General features: G+C 38.0%; 1 protein-coding gene across 1 annotated transcript; it reads left to right on the forward strand.

The window, feature by feature from the left end:
* Positions 1 to 38: 38 nt before the first annotated feature.
* Positions 39 to 17759, forward strand: LOC110062449 (serine/threonine-protein kinase tousled-like 2). The gene is made up of 28 exons (XM_020769370.2): positions 39 to 1028; positions 1148 to 1260; positions 2355 to 2423; positions 3010 to 3085; positions 3270 to 3328; positions 3739 to 3798; positions 4217 to 4342; positions 4604 to 4630; positions 4748 to 4822; positions 5303 to 5341; positions 5850 to 5921; positions 6441 to 6517; positions 7365 to 7424; positions 7639 to 7727; positions 8067 to 8139; positions 8520 to 8586; positions 9506 to 9603; positions 10360 to 10441; positions 11273 to 11364; positions 11980 to 12025; positions 12154 to 12197; positions 12360 to 12441; positions 12998 to 13018; positions 13545 to 13611; positions 14017 to 14204; positions 15166 to 15219; positions 15487 to 15594; positions 15941 to 17759. The coding sequence occupies exons 1-28, from the start codon at positions 932 to 934 to the stop codon at positions 16070 to 16072; spliced, it is 2193 nt and encodes a 730-aa protein (XP_020625029.1). The 5' UTR covers positions 39 to 931; the 3' UTR covers positions 16073 to 17759.
* The last annotated feature ends 1058 nt before the right edge of the window (positions 17760 to 18817 follow it).

Here is an 18817-nt window from a genome sequence, read left to right on the forward strand (position 1 = left end):
TCTTACACCGCAGTGCGTGTGGCACTGCTGCACCTTCCTGTTGCCTGCACTTTTGGACAAGGCAGATCCCTACCATTAAACAAAACGTCTGGTTTGATCCCCTTATGCAATTGTTTTGAAAATGTACTTATGGGTTAATATGTGACCGGTCAAAATTTGTTAGGAGCCTTTGTTTGTTTAAATGCACTACATCGGCTTTCTTAACTGGATAACTGGATTATTAAATGAACTCATTTTGTTCTTTAGTTTTTTGACCCGTTGAGTGATGCCTTTAACCATTTTGCCTTGGTCTTAACTATTCCCTTTTCCATTCTGACAATGCTGTAGCACAGCAATATCCATTTCAGCTCTTTGTATAGTTTTTCTCTTCCTTTTCTCTTTTCATTTTTGGATCCATTTCCTTCTCCAAGCCATTGTCAAGCCTATACAATAAAATTTATTCAAGAGAACCTCTCCCCTACTGGCCTTTTGATTCAGCTGTTTTTTAGGTCTCATTTTGTATTCATTACAATTCAAAGACTACATCCCAGTTGTTTTAATAAGTCCTTTATTATGGTAAAAGGTGAAACACCCTACGAACCTTAAATTTCTTAACTGTTGCCGAGGAGAGAAAAGATAGAGAGGGCATCTTATTTTAGTGCCAGTTTGTGAATAACGCAGAATTATCCGTCGCACAGTACAAATTAGTGTAGCTAATCGCCATCTGCCTCATCCTCAGGCTAGCCAACTGTATTTCAGTTCCTTCCCCATTGGTGCACATTCCTCTGTACTACCCTCTGATACCGATTAGACTTGGTAGCCAGGCCTCTGTTCAAGTGTCTTTCGGTGCCTCGAGGGAGATCCACAACACAAATGATGAATTCGTAGCCAAATTCGAACTATCACACCATGATTTTTGTTCGTCTTTGTACATTGAATAGTAGTCTGAAGTATGGATGAGCCTTGCGGCCCTGAAATAGCTAGCCCTGGGTTTCAGTTGCAGCTCGAACACAGCACGACTTCCTCGCAGATGAGTCAGAAAAATTCAAGTGAGTGCGGTGTTAAACTCGTGTGCTCAGGGAACTACACGTATTTCTTGGTTGTGATCAATTTGAGAGCAGGAAATGCTAGAAGCCTTTGCATTCTTATGTTCGATATTTCCTTTTAGTGGCAACAGCCAGTGAAGCGCGGAACGTTGAGGGCGAAATCCATTTTTCGCGGCTTGAAGCTTTGGACCCGCAAAAGCGAGAGTTGTTGGAAGCAAGATTCTCCACTCCACGGGTTTGTGCAGAATTCACGTATTAATATGCGACTTCCGATATTGTGTTTACTAGTAATCAATCAAATATGTTGGGCGGTCATTTTTAATTTAGCTAAAATCTCCAGTTTTTAACAAATTTATTTGCCGTTTTCAAACTATTAATTAAAGTGTAAAACTCAATTTTGTCTCAACTTAGCAGACCTTGCAGTCATTATATGTAAATTTTATACGCTTATTTATTAGTTTATATATCGTGGGTGTGAGAGGCAAAGAAGGTCTTGATTACTCATGACCAACGATTGTTAATTTATCTCTTTGTTGATCTTGTCTAAAAGATCCTTACAGAAAACCATTTTCAAAAAAACTCAATTTTTTCAGGGGATTGTCAGGGGTGTGTTCATTGATCCAGGTCAGGATCAGTGATTCAAGATCACTTGGATCATGGTGCATCAAAAGGAGCCAATTAAACCCTCGACCACCCTCAGAGTGGAGTCATCGACCCTTTTGATGCACCATGATCCAAGTGATCTTGGATCACTCATCCTGATCCAGGTCATCCCTGTTAAGGAATGTACACAAAAAGAACAAAGAATCTCATTTAGAAAAAAGCTTTGATAAGAATCTGTATTCAAAGTAACAAATTGACATCAGTTTTTCATGCATATCTGTCCTGTCATTGATCATGAATTTTGTCATAATAATGTCAAAGTAGCTGTGGATCCACGAGGCGATAGCCAAGTAGATCTGCAGACTACTTTGTCAATAACAGGACAGAGGCATGAAAAATGGACACCAATTTGTTTTTTACAATAACAAACTATTTGAGTGTCTGCTCTTGCTCGTTGCTACATCGCATAAATTATAAATTCATGTGTCTGTTCGCTTATTGACAATGAAAATTAGCCAATGAACACGCAAGAATTGTTGCAGTTATCGTAAAATCATATGGTGCACCTCTTCTGCAAACCATATATAGGGACTATTACAGTCAATAACACTCAAGGCTGCTGTAGATTTTATTATTTATCTATACTGTATTCTTGTTGTTGGTACGGTTTAGTTTAATTCCTTGCATGAAAGATTACCATTCTTTATTTTTGATATTTTCTTTTAGAGTATCAATCAAGATTCTCAACAGAGCAATGCCAGTATCTCCTCTGTGGGAAGTGATAAAGAATTTGAGGTATCAATTGAAAGTATTCAAAGCATTTCAAATTTCACTTTCATAACACACTAACTTGCCTAAAACTCTGGACAAACAGTAGAGAATTTTGTACAACACTTCTCACTCATGTGTCCACTCCTGAAATTGTTGGATACAGTTCTGCAGATGTAGAAAGAGATTCTTCTGCATGCGAACCAATTTCAGTTATGGAGAACTCACTCAATACCCAATCCTCTTCATGCCCTTGGGCTTGTACAGTCACTACCAGAGACCACTGCTGCCTGCCTTTCACTTTCCTCATTAGCTCTTCCAGGTCAGCTCACTCTGTCTGCCCTCATCTCTTTGTCTGCCGTTCATCGCCAGGTGGGATGGAGAACAGAAGGACAAAATTAATTTTGTCCACCAATGGGGCCAGCACATGTAGCTACCAACTTCGTATGAAGAGGCCATCTGTCACTTACATGTTAGCCCAGATTGATATGAATGTCATTGGTTTGTACTGGATTTGAACCATTCCCTCACATCTCCTCCTGCTTATCAGACTGGCACTCTCCTTGCTGAGGTAACAAACTAGTTTTTTTTTCTTTTTTGTTTTGTTTCACAGAGCACTACACCTGGCCAGAGAACAGAGAAGCATTCTGGAAGGAAACGAAAAGCAGCTGTGGATGGAGACTCTCCTGGTAAAGAACTTTACATCCTTTAACCACAAAAAAGAAGATGGCGACAAAATTCTGAAATCGATTAATAAAAATGATAATTAGACACCACAGAAAAGTAGCAAATGTAGTTACATGTCAGTGATAGCTTCCATTGAAATGGTCACCTGTTAAGAGTTTGAAATGTGGAGTTGCTTTTCTTTTGAAGGTATTCTCAGTAAAAGTGGACGCTCAGAAGCGAGCAATAAAATCACTGAGTATTTCAAGGTATTTTGTATTGTATGTTTTTGTTCTATAAGAATATGACATGTTTCTTTTGTGGCAAGGATGACGTAGTGGTAATAGAGCGCTGACCTCCCACTGATATGGCCCACTAGCATGTTAATCCTGGATCTAGGGTCACAGGGCAAGTGGTTGAATTTGTTGTTGATTCTCACTTTGCCCTGAGGGTTTCTCTCTGAGAACTTCTCTTATTAAATTTCTTTCTCCACGAAAACCAATATTCCAAATACCAGTTTGACCCAGAAACAGTGTCAGGACGAAGATGCAGAATGTGCCACTACCAAATTCCAATCTATTTATCTATATTTTTTTATTTATTTACTTTGACATAATTAATTTATTTTATCTAATAAGTCTATAGATACATAAGCTAATATTTTTGTCGCTTATCACAGAATGAAAGTTCCCCTGCACGTCGAAGTCCACAGAATCTCTTACCATCATTTACATCTCAGGTACATGTATTTTTTAATTTTATTTCTCTTCACACTGTTTGGAATACTGTAATGTAGTGCTTACGTAAGCTTAATTAATTAATTAATTAATTAATTGCCAGATTGCTTGCCTTCACCTTTGCCCATCATACCAGTTAGCAGGGAAAGTTGACTAACCCACCCACAGAAAAATCTAATTGGCAGTCCTTGACAAGTGGAGAGGATGTTTTTCTAGCCACTTTAATGCTGTTTTTCACAATGCAATGTAGCTCAGAACAAGAGCTTTTGTTTTGCTGACTTTCTCCAAGAGAGGGCAACCATTGTGCATCCTAGGACTCTTCTAATTAACACCAGTAACTTAAATCGTAAACTGTGATTGCTTGTTAAGTGTAGCTCAGTTCTGGTTATTAAGTGAAATTCGGAACTCTTCCACTTTCAGTTCCAAGCAGATAGTAGCTCTACATTGCCCTGTCCATTAAAAATCAAAGCTTGTCCACCTGAATCTGAGTCAGACGGATCTGATGGGATTGATTCTGCTGGAATATTTGTTCACGAATCAACACAGGTTTGTTTCCCAGGCTGCACAATTCATTTTCAAGATTCTCAAATAGATGTACATTAATTAATGATAACATGTATCAGGGGAAACCTATCTCTTGTACCACATGATTGCTTATGGCCTTCTGATTTCATGACGAGAAGGTATGTCCCAGGTGTGTAGTGGATTGAAAACGGACACTACTGCACTAAAGTCAAACCTTTCAATGTGTTTTGTTTTTTATGACAAATAATTAATTCAATTTGTCTTCTGTCTTATTTTTTACAGACAATCCTGACAACTGACAGCCTAAGGGTATAAACTCTACTAGAATTGAATATTTCTCTTGATCAACTGTAATGAGATTCAGAACCAATAAAATTTGCATGTAAACTAAACCTAAATATTAATTTCTTAAATTATTGTGAACAGGAAATGGAGACATTCTTTTCATCAGGAGTGGCTTCTTCCCAAGAAAAGGAAAGCAAGATTGAAGATCTTGAAAGGGTAATATGAATCATAGTCTATCAATACTAACAATAAATGAATTAATTAAGCGACGTTACAAGATTAAATAATGTAGATAGAAAAAAAAAGCCCCTAGTATGCAAATGAAGACGATCTATAAACAAGGGGACAGTAAAAGAGATATTTAATAGCCAGATATTTCAAATAAAATTCATCTTAAGGTTTTGGCATTGTTTTGCAATTTTAGTCCTTAAAAAACACATGATTGTACATACAGTACACAATTATGTCAGTTTGACCCTTTTACCATCAATATTACCAGTAATTTTAGTTAGCAATCAACATTTTTTCCATTTTTCATGTAATACTAGTACAACAATAGATGTACATACAATATACATGTACATGTGTATAGATTTGACACTTATTAGCAAACACATTTATTTATCAATTCCTTGGTAATTTAAGCTACTAAATATTACCTGTGTTGGTTTTTTCTGTTTTTAAAATTTCCTAAAGCTTGTTGAGGACTACAAAAACCAGCTTGATATTCAACAGGTACTCAGTTTTAAATGACGTTGTTGTTCCAGAAAATATTCATACCCCTCCCATAGAGGGATTTTTGGTTTGAAACCCCTCCCCCCCCCCCCTCACGTACAGCAACATCCCCCCTTTTTCTTTCAAAAAGTTCTTGGCTCTTGAGATCTCCCTTTCCCCTAGAATTTCCAAAACTGACCCTCCTCGCATTGGGGGTATGGATATTTTCTGGAGCCACACAATGTTTGAACCTAGCAAGATTTTATTATGACAAATGAGATCCTTTAAACTGTACACTCAGTTCATCTGGCATGCAAAGAAGAGAAGAAGAGAGATATGTTAGATGATTATATGTAAACCCAAAACCCTAATTAAGGAGTTGCTTATCCCTCTTGTGTGTTCTACTATCTGATTGGTTGCAGAATAATAACCTGTCAAAATTAAATCAATGTGTCGACCCCCACATGTACTGTGGATGATCAGTTCTTGAACCCAAAATTAAAATCGCTTGTATTTTCTAACCCTGTAGAAAGCTGCTGCTAAGGCAAAAGAAAGTCTGGAGAAGTGTTTAGCTATCAACAAGAAACTGCTTATTACTGCTGTAAGTACCTGTGTAAGTCTGGACAAAAAATCCTGGCCAATGAGCTAAACGTAGACCTCTTGATATGGAGTACAACATGCTTACAGCCTTTAAACCTAACCATTAACCAACCATGAGGCTAGTGTACTTCCTGGAGGATAACTTAAATTTGTGATCAAGAGAGAGACAGGGTTACTGCTGTTACAGCGATAACAGGCAAACAGACAGAGACAAACAGACAGTCAGACAAACAGACAGACAGACAGAAACACCAATGTGAAGTTAATGGTTTAAACATAGGAGTATTTAGCTCTAAGTCTTGCGTGATCATATGGGTGAGGGTAGTTCTTACAAGGACTGTTCTTGGTGACCAACATTTCAACAACCTGAATGGAATTCTTGTCTGTTATGTGAAACATCAGTAACCCTAATTAGGACAATCATACATAAATGGACTAAAAAAAAAGTTACTTACATCAACTTATTCGGATTTCTTTAAAGAATTATATACCCATGGCAATTTTTTTTTTTTTTAAACAGTCCACCCTCGAAAAGAAAGCTGGCAGAGAAACTTGCATGAAGAACAGATTACGACTGGGTCAGTTTGTCCCTGTCAGGTAAATGTTAGTGTTGATTTCTGACAGACCAGATTTACATTGAAGTGGATTTCATTTCTCTGTAATTTGCAAAGTTGGCAAGTGTCCCAAAAATGTAGGATGTACAGAAATTTTATGTTGTTTGATTATGACACTGTTGTTATTCCGGACGTACTATACTCTTCTGTACCCTTCTGTACCCAGGGTTCGTACAGGTCCTGGAAAACCTGGAAAGTCCTGGAATTTTACTGTGCATTTTCCAGGACTGGAAAGTCCTGGAAAAGGGCTACTGGTCCTGGAAAGTGTTGGAAATCTGTTAAACTCAAGTAAAAAATATGAAATGTATGGCACACAACAAGGAGAATTAAAATTGAGATCTTGGGAGTGAAAGGGTTAATGTAAATTTTAGAGTCCTGGAAAAATCAATCTGAGTCCTGGGAAAGTCCTGGAAAAGTCCTGGAAATTTGTTTCTGAAAAAGGGTACAAACCCTGTGTACCCCTCTGTACAGGTTTTCAGTTTAATAGTGTCCAGGCACCCTGTGGATGCCCACTTCTTGTCAAGAAAATTTATATGAATAGTAATTGCTGGATTTAAAGTATTGTTACTTGTTGGCAAATTTGGACCAACCACTTTGCATTCAAAACTGGTGGAGAAATACACAGGTATGGCTAAATTTTGCCCCAGAGCTCTTCAAGAGGGTGGTATCTTAGGCTCCATAGAAAATTTTTGATGTCCACTTATCATCAGTGATGCACATTTTGTGAAGACTGAGAAGTTTCAGATAGATTTCAAGTATGACTGTTGGTCTGCTGACAAAGCAAATGTTTTTAATTCTAAATGTTCCTTTTTAAAAATTTCTTTACATAGACAAGGAGTGTCATTTGTAGAGACATGGGTAGATGGACATGCCTTCAAAGAGCTGGCAGGGTAATTCTCTGATTTAATTGATGGTTTATTTTATTACATACTAAATACACATGTACGTAGCTCTGTGCATGGATTGCTGACCTTCAGTACACATATGTTGCCTTAGAGATAAAATTATTTCCTGATGTCAGTCACTCCCTAGCACCCCTTAATTATCTTTTACTGATTGCTGGCAGGAAAATAGCTGACGTAACAACAGCAATCTTATTTTCAGGCAACAAGAAAGAATAAATCAGCAAAGGGAGGAATTAGAAAAACAGAAGAAAGCCTTGGCAAAGAAAAAGCCGCCTTCTAATACCGCAAGTCAGTTTTAGATTGTCGATTTTGTAGATACTTATATCCAACTTCTTTTTATTGAATGTGCAGTTCCAGAAAATATCCATATTCCCCCCACAGAAGGGATTGGAATTTCCTGGGGGGTGGGGGGTTCTGGAAGACCAAAAAAATTTTATGAAATGTATGAAGCTTAACTGGAATTTCCAGAGGGGTGGGGAGGTGCTAGAAAAAATCCCTTCCGTGGGGGAGGTATGGATATTTTCTGGAACTAAACAATGCTGGATATTGTTGTTTTGTATTTTTAATTAAAATTTTAATTCTTTAGTCGCTGTTTTTGTCAAAATTAACACTGCTTTTCATTTCCAGATGTGAAAGAAAAAAGACTTTCAAAGACGTCCAGTTCAGATAGTGATCAGTTTGCAAGGCCAACATCACCAGTGTAAGTAGATGAATGGTGTACAGTGTACCTAAAACATCTCAGTGCACAAAGAAAGTCCTGTCCGATAGCCCAGGGTTAGAGGATTATCCATCCTGGCTAATGAATTCTGGCTGTCACACTGTAGTGGATTCTGGCCATCAAACCGATGACAAGACACTTCACTTGTACAATGGACAAGTGAAGTTTTGTGGGAAAATGTTTGAGGAAATTCAGATTACAGATGAAGTAATGTCAGAGAAAAACTTTTTTGAGGGCTAGTGAGAATGATTTTCAGACTAGTACACCATAGTTACAAATCATGTTAACTAACCTTAATACTGGAAGTATTTTCTCTCAGCATCTAATTACTGTTGTTGATCCGATTTTGTTCTTGTTGATAGGCTTTCACCAATGGAGTACCATGAGAGAGAGGAAATTTTAAAACTCAGAGCTATGGCACTTAAAAAGGTAATTAAATTCTATGTGTAGTGACAAGACTGCTACAATAAAATATGAATAACCTACTGAAAGAACCATCTTCAATCACCACTCTGCAGTTAAGGCTTAGCTGGCCTGATATTTAAACACCAATTTCAATGTATGGTAACAGGGCTCGAAAAAAGTGCTGTCTTGTGGTCGGGGACAAGGAGATTCTCCTTCTGAGCAGGTACCTTTTCCCTCTCACTTGCACGATGGGAAACTGGGACCTTGCAAGTCATCTGCTAACTAAATCATTAAAAGAACAAACTAAGACTTGCCCAGGGCAAGCAATATTTGAGAGATGCTTGTCCCAAGGGGAAGCTGGAATTCAAGTTTTTTTTCGGGCCCTGTGATACCTATCTGTAAATAGATTAAATTAAGGAAAACCAGCATGGCTTGAATTGCTTGTGAAGGTAGCTTTACTTTGCTAGTTGTTTTTCATGAGCCCAGACACCATGCTAGATTAATTGCACTTGTTAATCAACTGACATGTTGCGCTGTCTTTACAGACAAGTCTCATGATCAGTGTATGTAACAAGGTCTTTTTTTGTGGTCCTTGGGAAGCTGTACTTGTGCAAACAGTTGTCATTTCCTTAGTGATAATATTCTTTCACATATGTGTATTTTTTTTTCTTATTATCTTAAATCTTAATGCCTAAGTTGTCCACATGTTTTCACCGAGGCCCTCCACTTGATATCTTGGCTAACAACAATTCATTAACTTCAGAGCTTACCATATATTATCAATAAACAAGTCATTTTATTTTTCCTCTGCATACATGTATATTAAAGAGATTCTTGAGGATTGGGTCCCAGATGATTGGTTTTTTTTAAATGATGCTGCCAATAGATTACCATTTCTTTGTCATGTAATGCAATGTTGGCTTTTTGACATTATTCTCACCAGGAAGAGACAGATCTCCAAATGGAGTTAGAAAAACTGGATAGAGAAAGAAACCTCCATATACGAGAGTCAAAAAGAATACACAATGAAGATAATTCAAAGTAAGTGCTCAACCCTTTCAGTTCCAAGTTCAAAATGGTTATTCTCAGTACTGATATCCATACAGCTCTTTATGTCAGTTCAGAGAATTTGGCAGTACATCAAGGCTATAACTTAGTTGTTGATTTTCCATAGTCTCCTTGTTTGTTTGCTTGATAATGTATTGGTATTAAATTGAGAAATTAGAGATTGATCACTACTGAGATTTTAAAAAGGGTTATCAAGTAATCACTCTTGATATACCTGTGCTCCTGTCTTGAGGTAATCTGCGTTCCTGTGTCTATAGCTCTCTGTATGCACTGCAGACCTACAGGATTTGTCTGTTTAGCAAAATTTTGGAGCCTCTGCAGTCTTTCTTTTGGCTTATCATGTACTTCTCTGGAAGGATTGTGTGACAAGACAAAAGAATGTCTTTGTAGGAGGTTACAAATTTCCTTTGAAACATCCAAGGGGTTTCATTAACGTTTTCAGCAGGAAGACAACTGGTCAGGAGCCAGGCAAAATGCTTCTCTGAAAAACAATATTCCTTTAGCTAGGTGGTCAAACCAGGCAGGCAAAATCTTCCTCACGGCCAGTCAATTTGACTGGTGCTCAGCCCTTATTGGAACCCCGGCATCTGCAATGTTTCCAAAGTGCTTAGTATATTAACTTTGATTTTTGGCAACCAAAGCTAAAGTACAAGTTGACAGTAATTACAAGTACTTTTCAGTGCTGTCATAATTCCATCATTGATCTATTCTAACACTTTATTTCTGCAGATTTAAGGATCATCCAACTCTAAACAGTAGATACTTATTGCTAAATTTATTAGGTAAAGGAGGCTTCAGTGAAGTTTATAAGGTGAGATTGTTGAAAAATTTATTTTTAAGGGTGCTTTAACTTAATTTTCAGTACTTAATGCAGGATACTTTGTTGCCTGGGAAATGTGAGGTATGGATAGTTATTCTCTGAGGAAATGTATTTCCTGAGCTTTGTCCTGACTTGAAGTAGCGTACTGCATACTTGTTGGATCAAGTGAAATGGAGATATAATGACTCTGAAGGTGACTTTCGCACAGGTTGTCGAAACGTCAGTCACCAACAACAGTTCTTTTCAGAAGTATACCCTTACCCAGGCGATCATTTTATAGAACTACTAGATTTATTGTTTGACTGTGGAGATACTGGATTTATTGTTTGCCTGTAAAAATACTGGATTTAAGTGAAGAATGATCATCGCAGTAAATTTTCCAATTTAAGCAAAAATTGGAAAAATTGCTTAAATTGGAAAATTTACTGCAATGATCATTCTTCACTTTTATCTACAACAGCAGTTCAAATATGAATTATTTCATATATACTTCACATCATTTCACTCCTCACGGGAAGATATGAACTCAATTAATTGACCTCGCTCCCGATGTGTGGCTTCATAGCTCAGTTGGTAGAGCATCACACAGGTATCACGAAGGTCACAGGTTCAAATCCCGTTGAAGCCCTGATTTTTTTTCAGGCTGCTTCTTTCTAATTGCTTAAATTGGAAAATTTACTGCCATGATCATTCTTCACTTTCATCTACAACTGCAGTTCAAATATGAATTATTTCATATATACTTCACATCAGGTACTGGATTTATTGTTTAACTGTGAAGATACTAGATTTATTGTTTGACTTTCATTGGTAATTTTTCAGGGATATGATCTCAAGGAACACAGATACGTCGCCTGCAAAATACATCAATTATTTAATGACTGGAAAGAAGATAAGAAAACAAACTATATTAAGTAAGTCTGTCTGCTATGGAACTTGACTGAATTGTGTTGTCTGATGTAGTCTTTGGGTTGGAAGTTAAGGCTGTTTTATTGTCTATAGTGTATCATTATAGAGTTCGTATGGGTCATGGAAAACCTGGAAAGTCGGAATTTTTAATTTCATTTTCCAGGCCTGGAAAGTCTTGAAATGGAAGTGTGGGTCATGGAAAGTCATGGTAAAGTAGTATACTTTCTGAGAAAAAAAAGGGAAAATGATCAGACGAGTCAGAAAACCGGTTTTAATTCCTGTAAAATTGAAACACTAGCACGCATTCTATGCATCATAATGTGGGAAATAACCTTACATAACAGGTTGTTTTGACAATACTTTGAGAACAACTACTTAGCATAGGTCGTGAAAAACTCGGAAAGGTCATGGAAAGTCATGGAATTTTAAAACCTCAAAAAACGTACTAACCTTGATCGATAAATATTGTTAACAAAACTGTAAATTTAATTCCTCAGTTTATGATATCTTTTTTCCCTTATTATATATTTACTTATCAAAGTCTAATCCTGACTTGTTTCATTATGACTCATAAGGTGTTTCACTGAACTTGACACAGGCTTCTTTTATCACATTTGCAGACACGCGTTACGAGAGTACAATATTCATAAGTCACTAGATCATCCAGTAAGTTGATACAATTACTGTCTTGCTTCAAAGTTTGGTTGATTTTTAATTAGCATTGTTCCATTTTTGCTGTGTCGGACCATCAAAAGTCGCGCCTTAGCTCTGCGTATGTTTGTTTTCTTTTCTAGAGGATTGTTCGCCTTTACGATGTCTTTGAGATTGGTCAACACTCGTAAGTTATCAATGTAGTGACGTTGTAATAATTGTAATATTTTATTGTAATAATGGTAATAATTAGCATACATTTGCATTATTAGACTTCTTCTGTTGCCTTTTTGCTAGGGAACATTCAGGTTTTATAGTCGTTTTTGAGTTGTTTTGTGAATATCTTTAGGTTCTGTACAGTTCTTGAGTACTGTGATGGCAATGACTTGGATTTCTTACTGAAACAACATAAAACAGTGCCAGAGAGAGAAGTAAGTTTTATGCCTTGAGTATTCTCTGGATTTTGATGTTATGCAGTCAGCATAAACTGAAAAGTGGCTGAAAAACACTACTACACTCCACACTGTTCTACCGACAAGCTAACAACCCGTCCGCTGGAGAGTGAAACTTGTCTTTATAAGAGCTCAGTCATGGTATTTCCAGTAATTTTGGCCACGTTCAAAATTACCTTTAAATTAAAGGAAACCTGAAAATGGTAGCTTACTAAGATAGAAAAACACCAAAAGAGATAATAATAAACCATTAAGGAACAACGATGGAGAAGATTAACTCGGATTACAAACGACGAACTGTAGGCTAAACTTTTCAAGATGTGCAAACCGTGACGTAGTTCGTTAAAGAATGAGTACAATCTCTACTAGGCTTTCAGCGGCGATTATTCGGAGAGTTAAATACCACATATCTTAATTATTTACAGTATGTACACCCTCTCCTGCAACTCAAGCCTTTTATATGCCACATGACATTACTGGTCTCCACGTGCTATGTCAGAAACCTAACAGACGTGTATTTTTTTCCTCTTGGCAGGCGAAGTCTATCGTTATGCAGGTATATGTTCGTATTTTTGTTTCTCTCACTCCCTGCTGTTTGTTTGTCTCTTCTTTTCGTAATCACCAAATATAATCGTAGAGAGAAGGAAACAAACGCGCTTTTGTAGTTTTCATGAAGTATCTATTTGCACAGATTTTTGCACCTAAGTGCAAAACTGTGGAATTCCTTCCCAGAGGCCTTGAGAAGTTGTAACAAGATAAATGATTCAAGAGGAACATTCTTGGTTTTATCAGTTTTTTAACAGTATGTACTTTCAATTGATATTTATCGTAATTTTAAATTTTCATAATTATTGTATTTCAAATTTTAACAATTTTGGTATTTAAATAAAGGCTATATAAAGTGTCTGTCTGTCTGTCTGTCTGTCTGTCTGCACATTGTCTACAAAAGTGTTTTGTCTCATATAAACCTTGTTAAGCGGTGTAAGGAATAAGTGCGATCTTTCTGGAAGAAGCCGTATGCTCGTATCAGCGACTGAAACGAAGAAACTTTTTCTCATCAGCTTTCGTCTTATTGTTTGCAGACCGTGAGTGCCCTCAAGTATTTGAACGAAATAAAACCACCAGTCATTCACTACGATTTAAAGCCAGGTAAGTGAATATTCTTTGTAGCGCCGGACTGCGGCGCGGCTTGTCAGATCAAAGGACCTGAGTTATTTCGGCCACATACAAAATTACCTTTAAATTAAAGGAAACCTGAAAATAGTAGTTATCTAAGATAGAAAAACACCAAAGAGATAATATTAAATCATAAAGGACCAAGGATGGTTAAGGATGGAGAAGATTAACACGGATTACAAACGACAAACTTGAAAAATTTAGGCTAAACTTTTCAAGATGTGCAAACCTTGACCTAGCTCCTTCCAATGTCACAATGCATAGCTTGGCGGCCATTGAGAATGACTTATTTTGTACCGATGAGTCCGTTGAGTGTAGGCACCGAGAGGCCAGATTATCGAAACTTTGTTAAAAGTGTTCATATGTCTTGCTGCACAGGTAACATTCTCCTAGTGGGCACAGGTGCACTCAGTGGGGAGGTGAAGGTCACAGATTTTGGTCTCAGTAAAGTCATGGATAGTAGTGACGACAGTATGGACCTTACTTCTCAAGGAGCCGGTACTTACTGGTACCTCCCCCCTGAGTGTTTTGTTGTCGGGAAGGAGCCGCCAAAAATATCTTCAAAGGTATTGGAATGTCAGTTAGAAAATTTAAACAGAACGTTCTCACTCACGTAGCCAGCAGCCATGCAAATTAATTGAAACAAAAGAAAGTTTTAACATGAGAAAAGAGTTCAACTCCCACAGGATTGGTTTGGTACACCAACATGGCCGCCGTTTCATTGTTTTGGAACACCAATATGGCTGCCGTGACGTCACGTAAAAACGCTCTATAGTTCAGGTATTGAGTGTTTAAGCGTTTCCATTGACTGCGTAGTTTTATTGTAGAAAATACGGAACGGAATTAAGCTCAACCATTTCCCTTTAATGATAGCCTCTCGTAGGCGTTCAAGTTACGATCTGGGTAAAAATGAGAATGTGATACCCGTTGGTGTTAAGGCGGGGGTTAACAAGAAGGCCATATTTTTGCTGGGTATTATGGTTTGAATGCAAATATCTCGTTCACGTTTCAAGCAGTGGAAAATCTCTCTGCTCATTTCACATAGCTACGTTTTGGGCTGTTTTGTAAATTTTTTGGTAATTTTTGGGTAGATTTGGGGATAAATAGTTTTTCTCAAAGGATTAGTAAAATTTATGGAAATAGGAAATTTTGAAAATTTGATGTTGTTTTAAAATTAGAAATTGAAGTTAGAAATTGGTAGACGTACACCAAACAGTTCCCACCAACCCGGGGTGCCCTTTTGGGGGCAATCAACTGTCTGGTGGTGTTCCAAACCCCTTTTTATCCTTTTAATCCCTCTTTAAACTTCCTAAAATTTCACTTAAATTCATGTGTACCCCCGCCTTAAGTGTTCTATTTTGTTTTTAATTTTTCTGTGGGAAGAATCGATCTGTTTCACTTTTCATTGCATTCAATACATTAGTCAGCAAGAAGGAAAAAAATCGTCTATAATGCCATGTATTGACAATTACTTGTGGACAGTGAAAAACTTGGCGATCAGTAAGAAATGAATGGTTTTGTTTTCAGGTAGATGTGTGGTCGGTGGGTGTTATATTTTTTCAAATGCTCTATGGCAAAAAGGTAAGACGAGAGTGACGTGAAATTTAGTACTGTACAACTGATTTTGTTTTGTTGATTTTAGTTGTTATAAAATTTCTTTTACATTTTTTGATAAAAATACAACGTTGACTGTGAAGTAGATGTACAGGGAATCCCGATTGAACGAATTCAAATCATTTATTTGGAGCGCTATTCTACACATTTCAGTGTGAGTACCGGCCTGGTTATGCCGTTATCACGTGTTAAAAACTGCTATGGAGCAAAAGTCTGCAATTTTATTTTTTTCAGCCGTTTGGTCACAACCAGACTCAAGCAGCCATCTTGGAAAATAACACGATTCTAAAGGCGAGAGAGGTGGATTTCCCCGCTAAACCTGCCGTTAGTAACGAGGCAAAGGTTGGTACAGTAGCAAAGAAGATTTAGATATGAAACGAAGCAAGCGTTTTGTTGTTGGCGAGATGTCGGGCTTTTCGTTCATGTACCGAGTCCAAAAGGAGCGAAGAGATTGCCTTGGTGACGATTACTCGTTCCAATCGAAGATAGCATTCCATAGAACATGTTAGTTTATTATACACCTCCGCAGCCCCACCCCCCTCCCATCCCAAGCCAGTTTTAATTTGATTTGGGAAATATGAAAGTAATCTACTGACCGATCAGTCACAAGAGATCGCCGCCGTCACGCTGTACACGACACAGCTTGAGAAATACTAAGCGGTCTTTATTCGTGTTCACCTTTCCGCAGAATTTCATACGCCGTTGCCTTGTATACCGGAAGGAAGAGCGAGCAGATGTACTGACGTTGTGTGAAGATCCCTATCTTAAGCCACCAGTGAACAGAAAAAACACATCCACTGTTGTCAATTCCCAGACGTGACGTAACGCAATGTTAGCCTCGATGTAACGCAGTGGACGTAACGTTAAGTCGAGCGTGACGTAACGCAAGCAACGATCAGGCCATGTCAGGATTACTTCAATCCTTCGAGGAGTTTGGAGTTCAAAGAAGTAAAATCAGGCTACAAAATTGACGAACAGTTGCAGCATAAAGCATGGAGGTGAACAGGAAAATGTCCCCATGAAGGGCCACTAGTGAAACTGCAAAGCGCAGAAAGTCGTGATAGTACAGATTGGTCGATTCTGTTAATATATTTTAGAGCTAACCTTGCAAAATGGATGCCAAGGTTTTCGAGGTTTTTGTTTATCTCGACCATAGCGTTTATTTTTCTCTTGTAATGCCAGCCATGTTCAGTTTAGGTAAAAGAGTTATATGCTCAGTTTAGCAGGTCTGAGTGTCGAATTACTTTCTGAAATTTTGATCGGTTAACAGTGACAGGGCTTGCTTTAGTACCTTGCTTCTGATTGGTCCGTTTTCTCAGAGTTGATTGAAATTGGATTTGGAAGTAAACTTGAAACACATCCCTTAGGAATTATCTTAATTTCAGGCGAACTAGTTAAGGACTAGTCCATTAGTCATATCTGTTATGTTCTTTAGATCGCTAAGAACCAACCTCGTTCTCAGGAACTTTTCCCTAAGAACATTGTTTCTGTCTTCTCCAACGACCTCCGTCCTATTTTCCGCTGCTGAGTTGAACGTTCCCGTTGAAGTCGTTTTGTAGTAAATATAGTTAAAATTGAAGGTCATTAGTAATAGGGGATTTGTTACATATCCAGGTGGGAGGGAAGGGTTTACTCTTGCCTTCAACAGGAAGGAAAGTTCTGTGTTGGTCCCAGTCTCTTCTCGGGCGTTATCTTGCTCCTCCCACACATGACGAAAATAAAAGCGTGCGACCAAGCTTCCGGTGAGGGCGAGAAAAAAATTCAGCTAGCGTAGCGAGCCGGCGAGCATAAAAAAAGAGTTAGGCGACGGTGTGGGAACAATGGGTTCTGTCCTAGTGTACCGGTTCACAAGAACCGATACAAAAGACCCAACAATGTTCAACAGCTAAACAAAGGTTCGTAAAGAAAGGAGTGCAAGGGTTGTTCCCTCTGTGTACCGGTACACCAGGACACAACTGAACAATGGCTGCGCCAATCTTAAAGGAGCTACCGTTTGCGCATCTTGAAAAGTTTAGCCTAAATTCTTCAAGTTCGTCGTTTGTAATCCGTGGTAATCTTCTCCATCCTTAACTGTCCTTGTTCCTTAACGGTATATTATTGTCTCTTTGGTTCCTATCTTAGTTAACTACTATTTTCAGGTTTCTTGAATTTGAAGGTAATTTTGAACGTGGCCAAAATTACTGAAACTACATTGACCGAGCTCTTAAAAAGACAAGTTTCACTTGTCGACAAACGGGTCTTAAGCTTCTCGGTAGAACAGTGTGGAGTGTAGTAGACTGATTAGTATGGCTATCTCGCCGACGTACGGGTCGATATGTTTCGTTATTGTTTTCCCCTCGACAGATCAAAGCCATACAGTTGTTATGTGGTTGAAACGTCTCCGTAAAGCATTTTAAGCAGTACGTTTATCAAAAGAAATAACAAATTATATGTAAATAAGTAACTTTCTTCACTGTTATTGTAAAAATGACTGGTTGTATCTTAACTTATGAAATGTTTTCAAATGATTTTCTGGGCTTCGATTGTATTCTATTTCATTATAGTTTTCCACCAATGAGCGCGAAATATTCATATATCTTATCAACCAAGGGCGACCGAGACAATGTCGTCCCGAGGACGAAGCCAGCGACGCTCGTACAGACAATCATGATTGAGCAATATGAGTAGTTGATTTAGTCACTATTCCTCTCTACCTGTTTCGCAGCCAACCGAGTTCGCAGCTACTGAGTCAGCACCTATCTAAACTCACTATAAACTATCTACTTCGATCGAGTTCCCCCCACCTTTTTCGATCAAGTTTAGTCGATGTCGGTGCGAAATCGCCCTTGGGGGCGAAACCTTCAGCTACTATGAAATGCGTAACGCAATATCATGCAAAGTTGTTTATTATCATTTATGAATGGCTGGTGGCCAATTGAGTCTTTGTTAAGTTATGAGTGGCCAATTTAGTCGTTGTTAAGGCTGATTTCACTGGCGCACAAGCATAAGTAACATACAGGCGCAGTAAGGTGCTGTTAATTTTCCATGGTAACCGCTGGCTAAAAAATCAACAAACAAGCTCTCAACCTGTTGTGGAAGAGAAAACTGCTCCGTCACGTGCACCTGCAGGTGTGACGCACAGCAAGTTATATGGCGTGTTCCTGTTTATGACAACGTGCAGCGAGGCAACCCTCTGTTTAGCCAATCCGCATCCAGAAAAACCCAACAATCGTATCGCTGTTGTTCAGTGAGGTTTTCAATGTTACAAAGACCAGTCAAGCGTGTTATTTATTGACAAGTTGATAATTTTGGGCCGGGAAGAACACACAAATAGGTCACATGACAGACACCAGATAGGTCCATATGATAGTTCAATTCCTGGTAACATATGTTTTAATTGACTGAGATACATATACTCTGTAATCTAAGAATGTACATGGAAGATTTTACACGGAGATATGAACTTTACTTTCGACTGATAAAAGAAACATCTTTACAAACGAGCGCAGCGAGTGAGTAAGATATTGCTTTTTAAACGATAAAATAAAATTCATATCTTCAAGCCACCATGTAATTTTCTTTATTA

Source organism: Orbicella faveolata, unplaced genomic scaffold (genome assembly GCF_042242905.1).
Source record: "Orbicella faveolata isolate gen_17 unplaced genomic scaffold, um_ofav_v1 contig_13, whole genome shotgun sequence".
NCBI lineage: Eukaryota > Metazoa > Cnidaria > Anthozoa > Scleractinia > Merulinidae > Orbicella > Orbicella faveolata.

What these genes read in the sequence shown, in the direction of transcription:
- LOC110062449 (XM_020769370.2), top strand. Translation starts at nt 932, where the DNA reads ATGGATGAGCCTTGCGGCCCTGAAATAGCTAGCCCTGGGTTTCAGTTG. An exon ending in GAGCTATGGCACTTAAAAAG is followed by an intron (nt 8,587 to 9,505) that starts GTAATTAAATTC and finishes TATTCTCACCAG; the next exon opens with GAAGAGACAGATCTCCAAAT. An exon ending in AAACAGTGCCAGAGAGAGAA is followed by an intron (nt 12,442 to 12,997) that starts GTAAGTTTTATG and finishes TCCTCTTGGCAG; the next exon opens with GCGAAGTCTATCGTTATGCA.